Genomic DNA, 23,154 nt, shown 5'->3' with positions numbered 1-23,154 from the left:
GCAAGATTTACATTGTTAATTGACTCATGAAATTATGTTTGTAAGGAAAGATTAAATCAACTGAATACTTGTTCGATTGTGTTTAAGATTTTGGTTTCAGAAAACGAATGAAAAGGCTGAAGTAAAATTCATATTTCGGAATAAATCATCATTAAAATAAATGAGACTTCATTATTTTGTTTAAAAAAAAATTATGGATAAATGGGCAGGAAGCGCCTCAGGCAATCACAGTTAAAAAAATGACCGGACAATAAAATAGCAATTTTTAATACCTGTTTTGAAAATATTTAAATAGCTGAAAGTACACATCAATAAAAATGAGCTTTAAATGAAAAATAATGTGATTTAAAACCTAGATCGTTTTAACTGTGAAAAGCTTAAGAAGTACTGAGCATGATCATTGGATGGATGGCCGCGGGGGAACAAATCCCGAAGGGTGGAAAAAGTTAAATTCGTAAATACGGAAGGGTGTACGATACTATAAGTAACAGAATGAAATAAATATTAGGATTATTAAAAACAATTTAATAAACAAATTTCCCACAGAAAGTATTATTCATGGGAAGAGAAAAAATCCGAATGAAGAGTGTCATTCCGCTTAAAAGAGTTCATTTTCTGAATTAAATAATTTAATGTCTCTTTCATATACTGCCTCTGGTACTTTATCAATTACATTTTTCCTAGATACATTTTGGTTAATCATTCCCTCTCGGGTTTCATTACCCCCGGAGACGTACGTCTGTAGTAATTCATAGTAGTCGCACAATCAGCTGTTCGTTCCGCCTGGCCAATCATCAATCAACAAACCCACACATGAAGATCACAACTCCCATTGACAATGACAACTAGTAAAACACCGAGGTCGATTCAATTTTTTAACGTTAAATGGCAATAAATGTGAACTCATGTAAACACAATCCATAGCGTCGAACACAACTTCTACGATTCTATGGTAGATAATGATTTTTTAATAATAACTCTTATTGTCCAGAGAATCAAGAAAAATAATAAAGATTTTAAGAGAAATGTTGGAATTTGTCTCGGATTCGGAGATATTCAATGACAATTAATCAGTGGGCATCATTTCTCTAAACCTCCTCACCCCTACTCTTCTCAAAGATGAACAACAGTTGATAAAATATTGATAATCGGCTGACGACGAAGGGCGAAGGTGGTAGATATTTTTAACCCCCAAATTAAAATGTTGCGTAACGTTTTCGAGCGTAAATTTAACATTCCAGCGAGTCATTTACTCCATAAACCTTGACTCACTTTTTCAAACAATTAATGGAGTCTATTTAACTTAACGAGTTGTAAGGTATTTACCTTAAGGAATGAGTAGATTCCCTGGAAGACTCAAGCCCTCGTGTTTCCATCCATCGGCTTACACTAATCTCCGGAATAATCCTGATCACTGGCACATGATTGGGGCGACTAACACTGACAATGAAATCGCGGGTGTTCTGGTTATGAACGACAAAAAAACCCGAAAATTCACGATTTTGAGGAATTTCACTGGACAGAGGTATTATACACGTAGATCCGAGGTGTCTGTGGGGATTTTCGAAAAGTTTAGTGAACTGGAGTTCAATCGCCTGTGATAAGCCTTATCGAATACCCACCGCGTCCCGAGACACTGACGACTTCGCAGAATAACCCGTGAGTGGCGTGGTACCATGGCGGGCCGGTAGAGGGTGGTATTTAGTCTCAGCGGGAATTTCAAATCATGGGATTATGATTTCGGGATTATGCCAGTGGATTAATTTAGTGAAACGATGCGAAAATTGAAAAAATCGCGGCATACACTTTACAAAATGAATTATTTAATTTTTCTGAGAAATTTCTTGTCTTCCACAATAAGTATTAATCACTGAACCGTCATTATTAAACAATCAAGCTTGACCGGTAGGCAAATTAATCACAATAGGTGAAAATTATAAATTTGAAAGCGTCAATAAAAAACATTAATTGTACTCTGACGAATTGATTGAACTTTAATGACTGGCAATGTGTAAAACTGAAGTTGATGAAGGGAATGCCTCGTGTTCTACAAGAATGAGTGAAAATGAAAAATAAATTAATTGTTTGCGTAGTTAATTGAATAATAGCTAATAAATCAATAGGAAACTGAACAAATGATGTTAATAAATGTTTTTGCAACAGAGTACTGAGTCATTGAACATTTAATTAGAAAAATCATTATCGTGGACTAGTAAATCCTTGAAGTTTATAACAATAAAAATTCCTGCATTAAAAATAAAGAAACAATGGCAGAAATTTAATAACCCCCTCACGTAGAATTCTCTGTAATTGTCACTCCCGCACATTATTACTGTCGGGCCACTGATCGTATCCCGGAATTGATTAATTTAATGCAAATAACCCTGTTACAACCTGTGAATTCATTTCCTCGTATGACTCTTTGTGTCCCATACACGGTAACTAGCCGGTGAAAAAAAATTGACATTTCTCAGTAGGCGGTTAAGCATCGTCATAGACATTTTTATCGCTCTACGAAATGCTGTTGGCTCAACAGCTGCCGTGTGAGCGATAGTTATCGAATAATCATCACATATCAAAGCGCGCCAAACTGTCTGCATATGACACAGACATGAGTCGTTCAATTGTGATTCACTTACGTGAAAATTGTAAAATCGATTGAGCTGCGAATTTTCGCGTGCAGAAGGGGACAAAATTGTGTGGGATATTTTACTGAAATTTTGATGTAATTTGTTAGTTCATCGTCGAAAATTTAATGATATTAATGAGATTCACGGACTACTGTGACACACGAAAACGTCAATTCCATTGACATCTAATTCTAATTTTGCTGATAACGAATAAATAAATGAATGAAATGATAATTGAGAGTCGAGTTCATTCAAACAGATAACAATCTCCTGTTGAGATGATGAATGATTCATCGGGTTTCGTTCATTCCGAGAATATTTCTGTTCCTGTTTCTTCAAATCGTGAATATTCGGACATAATTCTAATTTTGATTCTGACGGATGAAGCAAGAATGCGACTTTTGTTTTCATTTCCAAAACGATAGATATCTCATCTGGAGGTGTTCCATTATTCATCAGGATTCTCAGGTCTAAAAAATATGACGAAATAGGAAAAGCCAATTCCACTCGTTTTACAATTCTCGGATATCCACATTAACTTCAGCATCACACACCATTAGAAAAAAAAATGATTTCTACATTTTTGTAATTTGACTTTTTAATCAAAAGATGAATATGCAGCAGAAAATTCAACGGAATTTTCAACTTACAAATTCTGAATATATCTCCATGCATTGTCGCTGCTTCTACTAAATTTCATCAAATTTGAAATTTCAGTGGAACTCATTTTACGAAATGACGTGAAAATTCCGTAATTCACAGGTGACAACATAAACATGACATAGGGTCCAGTGGAAAAGAATTTCCGACTAAATAAACTCGCAAAAATACCCCAAAGTAAATACGTCAAATTCGGTGAGTTTTCACACGTTTTGAATGTGTGGCCTATTTTCCTTTGGTCTATTTTTTCCGTCGATCCTCTTCCTGGACGAACATCCACAAAAATGAGTAAAAGACCTCAATCTTTGAAAAAAAATTCCAACAATTGCAACTCTAGAAGTCCCCCGAATGCTTGAACTAATCTCATCTCATCGTTCCACACAGACCCACCGTCCATTGAATTGTCGTTGACTGCACTTTATAGTGCAGTTAATACTCCACGCGCGAGAGCATACACGCAAGAGCATCGCACTTGGTTAAAAAAATAAAATAAATAAAAACAAACAAGAGTACGTGTGTACAACAGGATAATTTCCGTACGATGTGGAAAGAGAGATACAGACGCATTATAAACATGATACATTTGCGTGATCACCTGCTGGTTGAAAAAAGTCCGTGTGTGCACCACTTCCGTTAGCCTCTCTTACTGTTCCCCGAAACGATTTTCGTATCGGCGACAGGCCATCTTATTACGTTATTACCGGCTGAAACGAATAAATTCTAGGTGCTCGTCGCGCGGAACAAATAGAGAGGAGAAACGGAAGTCGGAGATTCGCAACTGGGGATTTGAAAAAAAAAAATAAAATGAATGTAATCGAGCGAATTGCGGGGGTTACAGGTATAGTTACTTTCATGGGAATTCCGGGGATGAGAATCCCATAAATGTTTGGTATTTTATTTTTCTCCTTTTATTCCGATGGTCTGATGAAATATCACTGGGACTTACAATCGACGATTGTCACACGATTTCTCGGGACTAGGTATGAGTAATCGACGGTTCGAGATTTCCCTGAAATTTATCATGGGCGTTACAATGGGAAATAATTCGATGAGTGAAGAATGATTGAGTGCATGATTGCAATGACTTCCAGAAATATTTCATCATTTGGAAGAAATGGGTCGTAAAAAATGTTTATTTTCAATATTGCTTCGTCATCTTGGTTATTCAATTAATAAATATGAAGAGTGAATTTTTCATGGAATAAAAATGAGAGTGAGAAAACCGTAAAACAGAAACAAATTGTTATTAAAATTTTTGACATTAATGAGATCAATTTTTGACAGCCGATGACTACTTCACCATTCATTATCCACAACAAACTGAGTGACCTCAAAAAATAGCTTGACAATTGCCATAAAAACGTCATCGATATCACCTCTACTAATCACCTCGCACGTGGACTGAATACAGCCTCTGACAATCGATCGTCATCCACACAAATCCCACAAAAAATACTGAAGACTCCATTGGACCCTCATTGTGCCCCCACGTTGAGCGGACCGAGGGCATCTGCCGAGACGTCCATTGAGAGATTTCCTAGAACTTCGAAAACCGGGCCGCGGGAAGTGGATTTATTCAAATCACTTCTCGCATCTGCTCTCTAGAAGGATGAACGAGAAACTTCAGCTCCACTCGGTGAGCAAAAAAATTTCATTTCTCCATAAATATTCATCCACACGCATATACACAATGTTCATACATAGCTCACTATTACACCTATTCGAATACACGTGTAAATAGCCGGTAGCAATAAATAACTGAGAATTTAGACAAGAGAAAGGCCGTTCAATAAATCAGCTGCGTAACGAGAAATGAATTCACCAGAGGGGGGAGAAAAATTGGTATTTTGGAGTTCAATAAATTAAATGGAATTAAAAATGATGGATCAAAATGTTCACGAAAGGATTTTATCATTCCATTCATTGAATTTTTATCAATTTTATTTTCAATTTCGTGTTATTTCTTCACTACTGTGCTACTATTTCGCTATCGGCAGAATTTTCCCTATTCATTGGCCAATTAATTTTATAATGTTGGCATTTCAAAAACGACGAAATTTGTAGCATCGTTATGAGATGAAAGATACAACGATATTCATTATTCAAAGCATCACTTGAGGAGGAATAAAGAAATTGTATGTGTAATTGGGTGAGTAAACGAGAAATCGATACAACTGGAATGTTAAGAAAAACCGTTTGGTCCAGCACCATCTGCCTTACTCGACTTTTTACCTCCTCCTCCTCCCCCCCCCTCCCTCTCAATTTCACAGTGTTTGACTTCAACTCACACAGCTGGCCACATTCAATTCCTTGTTTTCATTTAAAATACAAGTGGTAGCTCTCTTCATACCTGGAAACAAGATTCATGGAATTTTCAGGGGTCACATATGCTGTCACCAATCACTTCCGGGGTGTAAAGTAAAACGAATGAATTTCAATATAAATTTTTTCACTATCTGTCCCGGGAAATTCAGACAACATATTTTAAGACCTTTTACATCCCTCGTGTGCAAAGTAATATTATGCACATGATCCGCACGCGTAGGAGTCGATTTTCTTCATGTTGTGGTGCAACAATATGATTCAATTGTTGATGGAATTATTTCATCAATTTGAAAAAATATATGAATTCCCCTGGAAATTAATTCCCTGAATTTTTCGTTTCGATTCAGTGAGGCCATTTACAATCTATTGTGTAAAACTTCGGCGATTGATTGCTTCCGGGAAAGCCTGTTCCCAATCGCACCGCGGAATTATCAGCAACGATTGTTATCATTTTACCATCGACGGTAACAATGAATTCTCCGTAGTCATTATATTTATCCTTCAGATAAAAATCTGGAATGTCTTGAGTGGAGGTATGGCCATCAGAAGCTGATGATAATGCACGTCATAATTCCGATGTAGAGGATTTACTGATGTGCTATTTAATTGTGATAAACGTAAGTGAAAAAAATTCCATGCGACTTCACGAGACTGTTTTTTTTTTTCCTGTGATTTTTCTTGCTACAGGCGAGGAGATTTGTCCCAGTTTTTGTCATGGGCAATTGATGATTGTTCCCCAGGGCTGTTAACTAAACGCGGAGGAGGTTTATTTGTTTATTTTTAGAGTCTCGAGTCACCAAGGTAGAATAGTTGGGGATGGGGGACAAGGCTATGAAGGATCCAGTAATTGTTTACAAGGAAACTGTAGGCGGTCCCACTGGGCATTAGCTTCCGGTCCAATTTTCGGAAATGAATTTGAGAATGTTTGCTTCCAGCGTGGGCCGAGAAAGGACGAAATTTTCAATTTTCGAGTAATTGAAAAACAAGCATTTGCAAATCGATTTAAACTTTAAGGTACCCTGAATATTTAATGAGTTGGAAAATGGTGGTGATTGTATCTTATCTTGATAAAGCCATTGTCTGGAGATAGAAATTTACCCAGCAGCATTTGCTTGAATTTAGTGAGTTCCAAATTGTCTACTGCACATTCAGGGATAAATGATTCGTGCCATACGACAGATAACGATTATATTAATCACCTAATGGCAGTCAATCTTATGATGTTAAAAAAAGTCATCAGATCGGTCGTGAATACGACAGCCATTATATCCTTAATTGAGCCATTCCACTCCCCCACCGCGCTCTCAAATTCAACCCCCTAATAATTCCTGTTTTTTAATTTACACTACATGTGTCCAAGGCACTCTGAAACATCTGTAGATGCAATTTAGGGGGCCCCTCTGCGCTCTCAGCGCTTACTCGCCCCCCTTAACACCCATCAAAATGTTAGAGAAGACGTGTGCCCACGTATTTCTGGGAATTATACTCCATAAATAGCCACCAGCGAAAGATTCAGCGGGTACGTTACCTGGAATCGTTGGTCTTAAGTTCTCTCATTCCGTCCCCCCTCGTCCTCCCACCCATAGACCGTGTGCCGATTGAGTCACGATGTGGATGAGCTGCCCAGTGGGAATCAGAAACGACCCGGTAGAGAAATGAGATTCTTTGGATCTCGCGATGACGTCCGTCCATATTTTAATGTGATTTTTCTTCCTCTAGAAGACGACGAGATTGGAGATTGTCAGTGGATTATTGAAGAGGAAGAGGAAATACATATGAATGGCGAAATGGACAGCCAGAAAATATATTTCTTCGATGAAAGAACTGTTCTGCATATATGTATCAACGAATGGATTGCCTTTTCCACGCCATCAGTTGGAGATGCATTTCCCTGGCGTTTCAATGGCACGAAGATATGCAGAGAAATCCATACTCCAGATTTTATGATATGGTTTATAATCTTCGCGTATCAGCAGAAAATGATGTGCAGCTTTTACGCTTGTTCGACCAATAAATCGAGATTTAAAAAAATTTTGTCGAGCAACAATTTTATTGAAATTAAAGAAACACCCCAACATGAAAAATTCAAATTAATGGTAAAATTACTAGAAAGTATGAATTTGGATTGAATAAAAAAAATGGAGTTTGAGAATTAATTGTCTCGTGAATTGAAGTAAAATTAAGTTGTTGAAAATCCTTTTAAACCGTTAGAAAAATTGGGATTCCCCTATCTTTTTCAATGATTGAAAAAAATCAATGGAAGATTTTAATAATTTCAATGAAATAGATTCAATGGAGAAACTTTATCACGAAAAATCTCATTATCCGCGATTTAAAAAATGTGGTTTCTCTTATCAATACTCCTAATGACGCATGGTATTGTAAAATGAGGGCATACCGTAATAATTCGTAGAATCCACGTAAACGGCTTAGAATGATACCAATGCTGGTGGCTCGGGGCCCGAGGCTGCAATCGATTCCCTCATACTTCCAATCAAAGTGAGTACATAAATGCAACTTGGTTCGTTATAATCTAAGACCCCTGTGGGCGGAGATTGTCAGGAGGTAAATCTCCTTGCATCGTTCGGGTAGTCCAGGTATATAATACAGTATATTCTACCCTCACATGTGGATACATGGGAGAGTGCAGAATGGCGTGGAACGCCCACGGGACTCTAACCCAACGAGTTCTTTGAAATTGACTTTTCCCTGGTTTATTTTCTACGCTGTGGTTTAGTATGCATCTCGAGTTATGGACCTCAACCACCAGATATGGGAGGCATTATGTGCATCAGTGAGGGAGAGAATTAATCGAATTTCGAAGAAATTGTACTTTTTTATTAATATTCATCAGAAAAGTGAGAGTTCGGGGAACAGCGTCGTGGAATGCTGATGCCAATTTTTTTTTAATTTGCCGGTTTTAATTATGATTGATATAATATGGGTCAACAGCGCCAGAACACTTTCTAATTTGAATCAATTTTATTACTTCTAATTTCGTACTAGAGAATGAATATATATTTTTTTTCATCGCGGAGAAACATTGCAAATGCTAAAACTGGTGATTTAATGATTTATAATGGAATGTAAATGAGATAAAAAAATTACTGAATTTGTATGAGTTCTTTTTTCAGTATCACTCAACAAGGTGAAAATATTTTTTAATGTCTTTTCTAAAAACAATGTGAATTATCAAAAGAAGGCAAAAAGACAATATGAATTCGCAATTCATAAAATCCTTAAATGACTTTGTCACCGCATTTTACGACTTAACTCGCGGAAATAACCTCTCAGCGTGTAAAAAATTGATTGGAGTAGGAAGAAATAATTTCACAAGTGTAAAAGGCCACATCGCCATTGATTCTGTCCCGATATATTTTTTTTGAAACCAGCACACTTCTCCAAAACTCGTTAAAGTCACTATCGGTAACGACTTACCGGAACCCAGTCCCCAGCGCGTCGTATAGCTCAAGTTCTTTCGCCTCCCTCTCTCTCCCGATTTTTTATACCCCCGTTCATGGTATAGACTTGACCCCGTAGCGCTGGAAATACAGATAGTCCACTCCACTGATTCCGGCTAAACCATTCCCCGGGTGATCAACAACCACGCCCTGGATTTCGTGCAATTTCAGTCCTAACAGTCCTTTCTTCCCCTGCATATCACGGAAAATAGGTATTTATATTGTTCCGGGGGTGAAGGGGAGGATTGCATGGCACGCGAAGAACTGAAGAGTCGTCACGCGAATCCATTTAATCACCTGATGCGATTGGTAATTCATTATAGCAATGATCAATTGAAAACTATTGAAAAACAAATAACGAAATACGGGAGAAACATCCACTTGAACACCTGCTACCCCATCGTAAGGGATCGCAATGATGATGGGGCTGAGACATCGCAAATTTTTTTCGAGACAATTATAGTAGATGTAGATGTTCTAAGGACAAAATTGACATAGTCAGTCTCAAATTTTTAGAGTCATTGAAGTGCTAAAATAAAAACATCAGGGAATAATAAGAAAAAATTCCTGGCACTAATGGCCATATTTTCGTGATTGAGGAGGAAAAAAAAATCCTGGACTCTTAAAAAGTCTTCCCCGAAAGTAAATCGTTATTCATCATGTTCACGGTTTCGATCTCATTCGTCGAAGCTCACCTGCTTATTCATACGCACAAGACTCCTGCCACGATCCTTTCCGCTTATTTTTTTTCCTCCTCATTTTTTACAATTCCTTTTTTCAAATTCTCCGGATCGTCATTACTCGCGCCGCCTCAAGTTTCAAGAACGTTTGCTCGCTCTGCACATCGATCATCTCAGGAAGCCAGGGGCTCTGTCTCCCATTTATACCCCACTACTCTTCTCTCAAGGTATCATGAACCCTCTACCTAGACTCCAGTGAAAATCGATTCTCGGTATAATCTCAATAAGTCACGATAAATATTTTTTCACGGATATAAGACTGCGGAAATTTTCATGGTGAATAGAAATTCCATTGTTCGGAGATTGTGGAGAAAAAAAAAAATGGAAAACGTGAGAGGGAGATTTATAAAATAATACTGCCTCCTGTGAGGTTTGAACTCACGACCCCTGGTTTACGAGACCAGTGCTCTACCACTGAGCTAAAGAGGCCAAACGATTTTCGAATTTTTTTTAATGCAACATAAAAATTGAATTTACCACTTGTACCTACAATTCGCAATTGTGTGATTAATTATCTGATTAAATAAACCTCTGTTTGCCAACTCGAAGTTTCTAAACTGAATCAAACATCTAAAGTCAATATGTGGATGTAATTAGTTAATATTAATGAATGAATAGTGTAACTATTCTTTTACAATCAATCCTGACTGGTATAATGATTCGTTTCAAGGAACGAACTGTTAAGTGTCACAAAAAAAATGTTTTGTTACATTCAACAGTGCAATGAAATGGATTTTTTTTGCGATATTATGATAACACGAATATCGTGTCATTCCATGACATTTTCCTTCGTCTCTGGCTGATATGGACACCCATCCGCTTAGTAAGCACCTCGCTTATGTAGTCATATGAACTCGTCATCTGCGACTGAATCCCATTCATCCAGCATTCATTCTCAACTCATATGTGAACGTGAAATCACTAAGTGGAACGTCGCTATCACGCTCGTCAATCTCTCGTAGAAATGAGAAGATTGCTCGAACAGACGAGAGCAAAGATCGATAGGCGGATTAGCCACGTCCCGGGCTCGACTCCAAGTTAAATGAAAAAAGAAAAAAACACAGACAAAAAAAATTTAATAATTAATTTTTTTTCATCCCAGTGGGAGATTTGAATTCTGTCCCGATCAATGGGTGGTAACGACCTTAAATATTGAACTCTGAGCCCTTCCAGGAAGCTCGGAATACGTGAAACTTATGCGGTGCCCCGGGAATTTTGATAACGACTGATCCGACGACTGATAGAAACGCCTGCCTCAATGTCGATTGTCTTCCGAGAATATTACAAAGCTCTATAATACCGCTCCGATAATAAACTTGTAAAGTATGCGTTGTTAAAAAATTAATTCTGGAATCTTCACCATTTTTTCTCAGTCTAAGGAATCTTCAGGAATTTCTTCTTAAAGAATTAACAATTCAAAGTAACACAATCGATAAGAACTGTGAATGACAGGTCAATTATTTAATGAGAATTAAGAAAAGTTAATTCATGGGAGGCTAAATATATTTTCGTGTTGATGTAATTTTAATGGAGGATTCAATTAAGGTAAGGGAGATGGTCTTTTTGCTGACAAAAAAAATAAAAATGTCATTAGGTTTTCACTGAAATTTCCCTATATATTGTTGAACACCAATCATTTGATTTAATTCTAAAATACTCAATCATTCAGTGTTTCCTTTTTTTACAGATTAATCTAAAAGAGAAGTATATTATACTGAATCTGAGAAGTGGATAGAAATTTGGAGAATTAATTATAAAATTCAAAGTGACTAGGAATAAAGAAGATTGATAAATCACTTCTATGAATATTGCGAAGTATAATTCCATGAATTCAAATTCGCATTGTTGAAAATTCAAATGCAGCTAGTGCTCCCAAAAAAAATATGACAGTTTTTCATAAGATAAAAATTGATTAACTTTATGAGCTAAAATAGAGCTGCCAAGAATACGCAATAAAATTGACTGTCACTTCGACCCAAATATTTTATTACTTTTTTCCAACGTGTCACAAATCTATTTCAGCATTTCTGGGTAAAGACAGAGTACATTGCGAGTTGCATTTTTGGCGCGTGATTTCACGCAGCAGAAGACCAGCTGGCAAATCTGGGGGAGAATCAGTTTGGCACAGTGTGAATAATTTACAACGACTGAAACTTCACAGAGTGAAAATTCAACGAGTCAGTTGGAATTAATACGATAGCTCTGTTTAACACTGTCTATTCTAATTTCGCACTGTAAATCAATCTGTCATGATTTATTTACCATTATTCATAGGGATTTCATTAATCATGAATGAAGAAAATAATGCTATCCATCGGAATTTAATTCTGCACTTGGGGAATGATATTGGGAATTTTACCAGGACTCTATTGCATGTTCAAACAACTGAGATATTCCAAAATTGAAAAATTTCAATTATTATTTCTCCTCACAGAATGTAAAAAAAAATCTATGCAAAATGGAAGTTGGATCAAAGATATCTGATTAATCCTAATCCATTCAAGTCTCGCATAATCTGGTGTGTCTTCCCTCGAGTTCAAATGACCCCTCAATCCCACCTCTCAAAAACACCCTCCTCCTCCCCCACAATGTATACAATGTTTGATTCATCCTCCAAATCCCCAAGAATAAAGTCTAAATAAAAAAAATCTCGCTCGGTGTCACTCATCATGACAAGCGTGACGTCTGAATTGCATCGGATGGCGTGAGCTAGGGGGGCCCCACCGTAAAAACAACATTGTAAATCGCACCGCAAATCGAGAAGTAAATGAAAAATAATAAGCCCCAGTGGGGAGAAAATTCAGAGAGTTTGCATTGCGCAGTCATCGGCTCCTCATAGTTTCGCGATATTCTACGAATTGTTGACAGTCCAACTGCGCTATTCCCAACTGATCTCGCTGAGACTTCTCAGAATCGTTTGCCACTGTACGGGTTAATTCAGTCACCGAAGACAACTGAACATTATAACTGCCTCTCCACAATATTCATTGCCAATATAATTGCTAATACCGCGTTCAAAAGTATCGCCATAAACTCCTATTCTAAAAAATCATCCGAAAGTAATTTGTTTTTACTATCATCGGAATTGATTATATAATCACATTGGACTTGACCCAAGTGCTTCAACAGCTAGCGTGAAACAAATGTAATTCAAACTGATAGCAGTTTTTTCCAAGAGACCATTATTGTTTATCGTTCTATACGTAACCCCAACATTCTTCGAATTTCACTTGACGTATGAGAATGCATTGACATTCCGCGGAAATGTCGATTACGCAATTCACCCCTGAATTAATAACCCTATTTTTCAACAATTGTCTTATCTGAATAAACTAAAATAATGATATCTAATTAGAAATGTTCTTTCCTCTACAAACTATTTAGCGAGTCACAGCACTTTCATTCGGTGAAAGTCAATAATTCGGAAAATCAATTTGAAATTATGAACGTTGCAAGTAGTAAAGCTCATTCTTTCTCAGACCGCCACCACTCAAAATTCGAGGTTTATTTAAACCGATTGGATTAACACCAGAACAATAATCACTAAAGCTGATGATTGTGTGGTTCAAGAACTTAATATGAATAATAAATACTCAATTTAACTATGTGCATTAACAAATGGATTTGAGATGTCGTTCAATCACTTTGTCAGTCACAGAAATTTGTTGGTATTGGTGTTGTATCTTCATTCGGCCACCACTTAAATTCAGAGGGTAAGTAAACCCCCACCACCGTTCGCTGGTCGCGTAGAATATAAATATACAAATAATATTGTATTTAAAAAAATGTTATTTAACAAAAAAAAAATGCGCTGGCTCCGCACGGCCTCAGAGTTCATTATTATTATCTTAATGTAATCGATTCATTATTATATCGTTTAATGCATAATTCTAGCATTCCGGGAATAGTTACATTACGAGACTGCATTGATATTCCGAGGAAACGTCAACCATAGCACTCAACCGTGGGGAAAATAATCCATTCGTTAACAATGAGTTTGTTTTTATTTCATTCCATACTCAGAAACATCACGAAACAGAATGGAAATCTGATGAAGAATGCTCATTCATAAATTTCCCAAACTACAAACTACATTCCCCACATTTTCCACTTAAACATTAGTTTATTTATGTACAGAGGCACGTAGTATCGTCGGATCAATGAGAGATCTGTAATGTGGGTTAACGAGTTCACGGGAACGTCCTTCGTGCGCTCGTACATTGGAATGAACGAGGATATAAAAAAGTCGACAAAAAGTGTTTTGAAAAAAAAAAAGGAGAAGACCTTGACGTTGATGAATCCTCATGTATGAAGTTGTTTCAGAATCTCTCGATCGAGACGAGAATTCCCGGAATTCATAGTATATTTTTACATCACTTTCCACAGGAAAAACACAACACATATGTGCATATTCCATTTTCATTGCAATAAAAATTGATGGAAATAGAACGCAACGATAATTATGAATAATTAAGGATATTCTCATGTGTGTTTAATGAGTTCTCATCGACATTGAAATTCAGACCTACACTGCTGACTAATAAAGTTATTGTAAAATGTTCCGAAACATCGACTACAAAAGTAGATAAGCATTTCACTGAAGAAAAAATAATAGCCAAAGTACTCGGATATTCTTAATACTTCTTGGAATAGCATTTGAACTTTAGTCTACCAAATTGGTTTGTCATTGCCGAATAGACACTCGTGACGACTCAGCGATATTTATTTTTATCCTAATCCTGCGGCTGTCAGACGCCAAATATTTTATGTCAGACAAAGCTCGTACGATCGATTCTATATATATGGAGTTTAAATATCTATTTCTGAGAATTTTTTCACCGACGAAATGGAAATGGAATTAAAGCACGAGAGAATGATACGTCAACATCTGACGTAAATGTCGACGGAGTAATTTGGATGCCACGTGGGACGGTCGGCCTTTACGTCATGTTGACGATTTTTCGGAGTGGAAGGTCGAATTAGGAGGGAGATGTGAATTTCCGGTCAGGAATATTTAAGTGAAATTCGAATATTTGGAATCACGTGTTTTTCAAACTCTTGAAGAGATTTATCTTGAAATTGATATCACCATTTGATTTCCATTTGTCTCAGGGTATCAGAAATGCACGAAAAAATGTCAATGAAGTGAAATTTTCCGTTTTCTCAACTCACAATATGAAGAGATAATTTTCACATCCCCTCTCTCAATTATCCTACGCACATCATCACTTTCTGGGTAATACAGTACTGATAATTCTTATCTCGTTGAGATAATTTTTTCCTCATCGAGTTCCGAATAATTGGATAACGCTATATTGAAATAATAACCCGAAAATGCTTTTTATCGCGAGTCGCTGGGTCACGTGTGAAATTTCAACGGAGGCCGACAAAGAGATGGATTATCACGTGATTCTCGGTACAGTGAGCAAACAAAAAGGAGCAAGATGGTACCGATCGTTGAGGATTCTCGCAAGACCCGCGGAGACAGAGAGAGCTCAGGCACTTGCGGAAGATCACGATTCTCCGTAAGTCCTTCATACTCGGTCCATGAACTCGAGGTAGATTAAAATTTTGGTTTGGGGGAGAGAGTGAGAACAGGAGCACGACGAGAACTTCTGGGGGAATGGCTCGACCTCGGGAAACCTAGATTATTGCAAGATGTGCACAACAGAAACAAATGATTCCTAAAATAAATTTGATGCAGAGAATTCATTTTATCCAAATCAGCAGCGATCACTTGAGCTTTTATAAATTCGGAAAAATCAGATGTGTTGCAAAAACTTCAAAACATTCAAGAAATTTTGTATTAACAATTTAGAACTTAATAAAAAAATGAATAAGAACTGCAGACGTAGTTTCATTATTCCATGAAAATTGACAAATGAGAAATGGTCCATAATAAGAGGTTGAAGAGAATTTTTAAGAATCCTCTATTCAATTTATTTAATCTTGATCGCGGTTTCCATTGCACAATTAAGGAGACTCCGGAGTCTATGACGGTTCGGTACAGATCACACTACCGATTTAACCATTGTTATTTATCAAATTTATCAATTGCACCGTGTGAGAACACTTGGAGGACACTGGATATTTGAAAAATTAGAAAAATGAAGAATTTCCAATCCTCATCAAGAGTAATGAAAAAAATAACACAATATGCAGTCAGGACGTCTAGAATGAAAACAAATCCATAAATAATCGTTACAGAATGCAATTTTCCTCGCGTACTTTCATCTTCCTAAAACCCAAGGGCACCCCCATAACTCATCCAGGTGTAATCTCCCATGCCATTTAACTTTTGGACCGAAGGTAAAATTTACTCGTGCATTCTCCGAATCATGAGCCTAACCGCAGTACATACACCAGCTTGGGGGGAAATAAACGTGCGGCCTCGGTTTCTTTTACACATGAAAAATCCTTTGTCGTCTGTACTAAGAGAATTACAAGATTTACACGAAGGGGTGGAGGGGACCTGGCACACCTCTATCTCCCTGAGGCTCGACGAGTCTTTCCCAGAACAGGAACATCGTCTCTGGGTTTGAATACTCGAGGGAACCTTGTGCGTTATCTCAAATTTACATTGCATGATCCCTATTCCGGGAATTTCAAATATTGAAAGCCTTTGCATCCACGAGATTTACAGCCCAATATCGTAGCTGTGGATAATGTAGAGTGACTATTTGTTTTTCGATTCATTTCGATTGCTCAAACGTTGAATGGGTGGGCTATAGAAGGGCAATGGAAATTACTCAAGCTGTAAGAAAAATATTCCAAGGTAATTCTATTAATCTTTCGCCCATCGACAGACCTCGGTAATAGTAGCGCATAGCGACGCCAAAGAATGTTGTTATGAAACTGATTTATAAAATTATTAAATGACGTAAATAAGTGATATTCATAGGAAAATGAGGTGGGCTCAATGAGGTATATAATTTGGAAAGAAGTGCTGGGCCCAAATGTTCGAGGGGTTTGTGGGGTTCGTACTGGTACGGCTAGATCCGCCTCTCATCGTTACGCCCCAAATTTCATTTAAAAGTCGTAATGAATTTAATATTTCGATTCGTAGACTTGAGAAACTGAATCTTTTGGCAAAAGATGGTGAATACCTCTGAAAAATTTCTTCAGACGTTTGTTCCCTTTATAGCAATCAGATGAATGAGTGGAGTTAGTTCAATGAGTGAGTTGAGTGACTTGAAGGGGATGAACGATTATTTTTTAAATTAAAAAATGCGGGGTGACAGCGCCATCATTCTTGAATCTTTGTGACTCGGAGGGCAATTCAGATAAGACAGATGTCACTTCACTAGTGCATCAGGTCGTATTTCTTAATAGTTCTAAGAATTATTCATTCTTTTTAGATCCTGAACTTTCGATCCTTTTTAAGGCCTTTTAGTGGCACAAACTTTGTAATAAAAATTATTCTCTGAAATTCGTCTAAAAGCTCAAATAGAAATAAAGTTCTGCTTTGAATAAACGTGTAATTATGACTCAGTTCAATGAACCTATTTATTCGATTTGAATAAATGTTGTTTTGAATAAATTATTCTTGTTGGGTAAACAACAAATTCACGTATGAAGTTTGTTAAATGTCTGGCGCCATCTTCAGGAGAATTCATCAGCCATCGTTGCCTACCATCGATAAAATCACGGTCTATCCGTCAAATAAAATTCCCCGTTCAATTTGACATAGTGAACGTCAACAATTCAACAAAAGTGTCATTAGAATAATGCGCAGTAAACCAAGTCATTGACCCTCTACCAACTGTAATCACCGATTGTTCATCTCTTGGTTCACGTAAGATAGCAGGTTATCATCGCTTTGCTCGACATTCCATACTCTCGAAATTATCCCATTATATTTTTCTGTTATTACATAACTCAATGCTAACTGTGTACGATTAAGTTAAATTGAAACAATAATGTTGTGATCGCATGCATCTCAAGTTATGTTTTCCATCGTGTCCTTAATTTGAACATTTCCCCGGGCGCATAAATAAGAAATTGACCGTTATCACTTTCAGACAATTGACATCAGTTCAATAGTCGTATTAAGCTCAGAACGAAAATCAACGTTCTTATATAAGCGAATAATAATAAATATAAGTTCTGGCTATATACTTCTACATCTCAAGAAGTCATATAGTCTGTGTAAAATGAAGATGAATAAAACTCTATTATTAAATCTTAACTGGCAGCCATGTCAATGGATCCTTCCTATTTATTCAAATAAATTTTAGTTAACTCGTGTAAGCAATATTTCTAGATTAATTGAAATTCTTCTCATTCCTTGAAATCCTCAAAGACTTGAATGAAAAGTATAAATAACCATTCGTTGCAAATAAAGTTCGTATTGAATCAGCTACACGATCGATTTACCGATTTCACTTGCAGTTATTAAGACCTCGAACACACCACTTTGGTAATGGGAAATGAGCTCTAGCTTGAATATCCTCATGTCCCCAGGAGAAATTCTAATTTGAATTATCCTTCCCGCTTTGCAAATTCTTCGTGCGCCTGACATTTAAACAAAAACAAAACATCCTCGGGGTGAAAATCCCTCACTCGCGCCACCTACCCAATTCAGTATCAGCAACCCATCGATTCCCAGTGTCTTGACTCGGCCCTGCTATTCCATAATAAGAAATTGACAAATCTTGGGGACTGGCAGTTGGTGGTTAACATCGCTTCCACCAACAGTCTCCCCAAAATTGTTCTGCGATACGTGTGTGAACAATCACCTACCGCGCCATAAACTGGATATATTCTTGTTTTATCCCCACTCCTGGAGCTGTTGTTCCCACCCATAAATTTTTCCTATCGTAGTAAAGTCATATTTTTCATTCTTCTCTACTATCGCTGTTTCTCTCTCTTACTCTGTCTGTTCCCCGCTGCACAGCATAGGCCTAATCATGTCGCACACGCGAAACTTGAGGAGTCTAGTGGCTGGAGGTAGGACCATCCACCAATGGAAGTGCGGGGTGCGGGGTATTGCTGGTACGGCATCAGGTCGAAACATTGGTATGACAAGGCTAGTGCAATCAGTGACCGGCATTATAACAGTCAATCGTCGCACCATGGCCGGATCAGCTGGAAAAACTTTGACTCTTGACAATGTTTACTCCAATTTACGTCGCATGGAGTATGCGGTGAGGGGGCCTCTACTCATTAGAGCACTTGAGATTGAGAAAGAACTTGAGAAGGTAATTCAACTGGTTTTTCATTAATTTTAATATGCAGTTGGATGAGCAGAGTCAGTGGGCGTTAGTCCCGCGAATTTTGGAGGTTTGAGACGCTGACGTTTTAGGCGATAGATAATTAATTGATTAGTATCTTGAATGGAGTGGGTCGTGATGGTTGCATTGGATGGAGGGGTGGAGAAGGGGTTAGGCATTACAACATACGGTGATAACCATGTTGAATTCATTATCGTTAATGTGGAAGTTAATTTTGAAAGCATTTCAGTGATGTGCACTGGGGAAAAATATTATTCTGTCGATGACATTTTTCTGATAAGAATCTAAAGTGAATTTTTGAATAGAAATTTAAGGGATTTCGTTATCTAAAATAAATGAATTGGTAGAATTATATTTTTTTCTCAGTGTGAAAATGAAACAGTTACGTGGCTCATAAATTATTGAGTGATATTCAATTTTATCGGTTGCGAGAGATGAATTATTAGCACATGTGGTGATGAAAAAAACTTGCTGGGGTTTTTTTTGCATTTTTTTTTAATATTGTAAATCAATAAGTTTACTCTGCTAAGGAATGCATGATCGTTAATATGAGTATCGAATACATTTACTTTCATGTTTTCTAGAGTACATCAATAGATATAATGACTCTCATATATTTCGTAAGATTCATCGAATATAACTGAGTGGAAGTAACTTTTCAAGATATAGATTCCGCCGAGAGTAAGATTAATCGGACTTTACATGTGGACATTTTTAGTATCTAACCGTTCAGTGATTGAAATTTAGGTCGCGATAGTTGGAAATATGAAGCATGTATTTTTAATGCTTAGTTTGATGATTTGAATGTGTTGTACACCGGATACAGCGATCCAGAAATGGTAAACAGAAATTGAAATTTGGTGGAGAGTGTGGAAGTAATTTGAAAAGAAATAAATTATCAATATCGAGTACTAAACTCCGCCGGATTTTCAATCAATTTCTATTCATGTTAAGAAGATAAGGGAAGAGAAATTTCAACTTTCTATCGACTTTCCATAAATTGTGAACTTTTCATGACGAAATTTCTTGAAATTTCATTGACATTGACTTTTCATCTTTCCAATCAAGTTATCTTTAAACACTAAAATTATCTTTCATCGTAAACAACTAAACAACAGATGCGGAAATCCCCGGTTCTTTTTTAATTCCCAAGGATTTTTTCGAGCTTTAAAATTACACTGTGTCAATTCCAATCGCACCATTATGCCTAGTTGATACGAACTGTTCTAGGCAGACAGTTTGGCCCCCTTTTTCTTAAATTATTGATTTACGTGAGAAATTGTGAGAAAAAAATGAAAATCAATGCATTGAAAGCGTAATAATTAATTTCACTGAATTACAACGAGAAAATTTTCATAAAAATTTGGTAATTTAATGGTTTTAGCATTTTTTATGGTTTCAGTCGCTTTTTTCAGGTTTATTGGAATTTTTTTGATGTTTCATTTGTGATGTTAATGTTTAATTCTCTCGTTAGTTGGAACTCGACCTAGTAGTCTGAAGGCCACTAAACACAGCTGGAATTCAATGCTGAATTTTATTGACGAATACCGTTCCAGAAGTTCAACTCTTACTTTCGTTAATTCACCTAGTCACGTGAAATCGACCCGGCAAGTTTCTTGTCGGTGTTTTGATTTTAGATGAAAAAGTGTGTGTCTTATAAATTTTAAATTATCGACTGGATAATATTTGTTTGAAGAGTCTGCGCCACCCGTGATAATTTTTTTTTTTCATAATTGGAGTTATTGAGAACATCCGGTTGTGATGCAAACATCTCCATCACAGTGTATTTTCGCAATGCAAATGGCATTGGATTTTATTCCCAGATGTATCACATGGAGACAATTGAATATACTTGCGGAAGCAATTATTAACATTATAACAATCCTCAATAAAAATGATCCAATTGAATTGATTGAGCGACACCGACAGCATTGAATGTATTTGTATAAAATGAAGAAGAGTTTGGAAAGAGAAGAGTTAGGGGAATTCGGAGATTATTTCCGGTTACTGTTATGGGGGTGAAACGAATGAATGGAAATTCTTGACATGTTTTATAAATGTCCCCTCTGTAATCGATCGTTGTGGAGATAATGGTGGATTTATTACTTTGCTAGTGAAATAATCTACCATTCGATCGTCTGCGTCATTGAAGTTAATTTAATTGATTATATTTAATTCTACGATTATCAATAATTTCAGGGCGCGAAGAAACCATTCAAGGAGGTGATCAAAGCAAATATTGGAGATGCCCACGCGATGGGCCAGAGGCCCATAAAATTCCTCCGCCAGGTATTGGCTTTGAGTGTTTCCCCAGAACTCCTGGACGATCCAAGATATCCGGAGGATGCTAAACAACGCACTAGAGAGATTCTCGCTGGTTGCAAGGGATCCAGTGTCGGGTCTTACTCAGAGTCAGCTGGAATTGAGGTAATCAGGAAGCACGTGGCTAGGTACATTCAGGATCGTGATGGCATACCAGCTGATTACAAGAATATCGTGTTATCCAATGGTGCCTCAGATGGAATCAAGGTGATTAAATTATTGATTAATCATATCAGTAGATAATGTTTCTATGAAACAGAGCAATGTGCTAGATTGCTCTGTGGTCGAATTAGTGCAGAAAAAAACATGACTATCTTCACTTTTTCGAATCAAAATTTTTCGAATAACTGCAATTAAAAAAGAAGAACAAAAACCATAAGAAATATTTTTTTAGCAGACGTCACCTCAAACCCCTTAATCTTTTCATATTTCCAGACATTCTTGAAGCTGTTCAACGAAGTGATAAATGATAAGCCCTCAGGCGTGATGATTCCTATTCCCCAATATCCCCTCTACTCCGCAGCTCTAGCCGAATTCGGTCTCTGCCAGATTGGATATTACCTCAACGAGGACAACAAATGGGCTCTGGACATAACCGAATTGGAACGCGCCTACACCGAGTCCAAGAAATCCTGCAATCCTCGAGTCCTTGTAGTCATCAATCCAGGCAATCCCACAGGCCAAGTTCTCACCCGCTCCAATATTGAAAACATCATAAAATTCGCTCACAAGAATCATCTCTTCATTCTGGCTGACGAGGTCTACCAGGACAACGTTTACGATAAAGACAGTGCCTTTCACGCTTTCAAGAAGGTGATGATGGAGATGGGTGAGCCTTATTCAAAACTAGAACTGGCGTCCTTCATGTCGATATCGAAAGGGTACATGGGCGAGTGTGGAATACGTGGTGGTTACGCTGAATACGTTAATATGGATCCAGATGTGATGGCTATTCTTTCGAAGGCGATTTCTGCTATGCTTTGCCCCACAGTTCTTGGTCAGGTAGTGATGGACGTCGTGGTAAATCCCCCGAGACCGAACGAGCTTTCGTACAAGGAATTTGTGGAGCAGAAGACAGCTGTCCTTAAGTCACTGGCTGAGAGATCAAGCCTTGTTGTTGATACGTTGAACACAATTCCTGGGTATCACTGTAATCCTTCAATGGGAGCCATGTACGTCTTCCCCAGGATCGAGTTACCTCAGAAGGTTATTGACGCTGCTAAAGCTGAAGGGAAAGCCCCCGATGCTTTTTATGCTTTCAAGCTACTAGAGTCCACGGGGATATGTGTCATTCCTGGCTCTGGATTTGGACAAAAGCCTGGGACTTATCACTTCAGGACAACTATTTTACCACAGGTCGACAAAATTAAGACAATGCTCAACAGTATAAAAGATTTTCACATAAAGTTCCTGAAGGAGTACAGCTAAGGGATTTCGAAGATTATTGTTTCAGAATTTAATCGGAGTGAAGTGGATGGATAGAAATTGTTTGTATCTCGATGAAAATTTAGTCGAGTATGCAGATGTGTTATGAGATTACGAATTTATCCCTTCGCTATTAAAATCATTTGCCATCTACTTGTTTGTGACATTAATGTTAATTTAGTTTATCGTATTTCGAATATTCTACGCTTGCGAATGTTGAAGATTTCGAGTCCCGTTTATTTGTATATACCATTGTATCATAACTCGATGGAATCTAACTGTGAATAAAGAGAACAATAAAATTTTAATATTAACGGATACATACAATAAAGAAACGTTGATTAATTTCGATGAATAA

At 37.2% G+C, this 23,154-nt stretch overlaps 2 protein-coding genes, 1 long non-coding RNA gene and 1 other non-coding gene across 9 annotated transcripts in view; 2 read left to right on the top strand and 2 right to left on the bottom strand.

Annotated features, from left to right (window-relative positions):
- LOC135172693 (uncharacterized) overlaps window positions 1–23,154 on the bottom strand; it is a 67,176-nt gene that overhangs the window by 23,830 nt on the left and 20,192 nt on the right. The window contains exon 1 of one of the 2 annotated variants that reach the window (XM_064138957.1): window positions 1,327–1,638. The exons of the other annotated variant lie outside the window; for it this stretch is intronic. The gene's annotated coding sequence lies outside the window, so the exon portion shown is untranslated. Of the gene's footprint in view, window positions 1–1,326; window positions 1,639–23,154 lie in introns of those variants that run through there. 2 annotated transcript variants of the gene reach the window in all.
- LOC135172729 (uncharacterized) lies at window positions 3,728–7,679 on the top strand. Its single transcript, XR_010301163.1, has 3 exons — window positions 3,728–4,503; window positions 4,575–4,926; window positions 7,335–7,679. It is a non-coding gene; the product is annotated as an uncharacterized LOC135172729 (long non-coding RNA).
- On the bottom strand, window positions 10,174–10,245 carry Trnat-cgu (transfer RNA threonine (anticodon CGU)). The gene has a single exon. It is a non-coding gene; the product is annotated as a tRNA-Thr (tRNA).
- Window positions 17,471–23,131, top strand: LOC135173172 (alanine aminotransferase 1). Of its 5 annotated transcripts, none has more exons than XM_064139879.1 (4): window positions 17,471–17,611; window positions 18,718–19,016; window positions 21,249–21,578; window positions 21,807–23,131. In XM_064139879.1, the coding sequence occupies exons 2-4, from the start codon at window positions 18,726–18,728 to the stop codon at window positions 22,797–22,799; spliced, it is 1,614 nt and encodes a 537-aa protein (XP_063995949.1). In that variant the 5' UTR covers window positions 17,471–17,611; window positions 18,718–18,725; the 3' UTR covers window positions 22,800–23,131. The 5 variants fall into 5 exon arrangements, with proteins under 5 accessions (XP_063995949.1, XP_063995947.1, XP_063995946.1 ...); XM_064139877.1 differs by having other exon boundaries at window positions 17,475–17,611; window positions 18,713–19,016; XM_064139876.1 differs by having other exon boundaries at window positions 17,475–17,623.

Source organism: Diachasmimorpha longicaudata, chromosome 2, assembly GCF_034640455.1.
Source record: "Diachasmimorpha longicaudata isolate KC_UGA_2023 chromosome 2, iyDiaLong2, whole genome shotgun sequence".
Taxonomy (NCBI): domain Eukaryota; kingdom Metazoa; phylum Arthropoda; class Insecta; order Hymenoptera; family Braconidae; genus Diachasmimorpha; species Diachasmimorpha longicaudata.
The sequence above is the reverse complement of the archived record's forward strand: the minus strand, read 5'-3'. Positions and strand labels throughout refer to the sequence as shown.

What these genes read in the sequence shown, in the direction of transcription:
- LOC135173172 (XM_064139879.1), top strand. Translation starts at nt 18,726, where the DNA reads ATGTCGCACACGCGAAACTTGAGGAGTCTAGTGGCTGGAGGTAGGACC. An exon ending in TTGAGAAAGAACTTGAGAAG is followed by an intron (nt 19,017 to 21,248) that starts GTAATTCAACTG and finishes CAATAATTTCAG; the next exon opens with GGCGCGAAGAAACCATTCAA. An exon ending in GTGCCTCAGATGGAATCAAG is followed by an intron (nt 21,579 to 21,806) that starts GTGATTAAATTA and finishes TCATATTTCCAG; the next exon opens with ACATTCTTGAAGCTGTTCAA.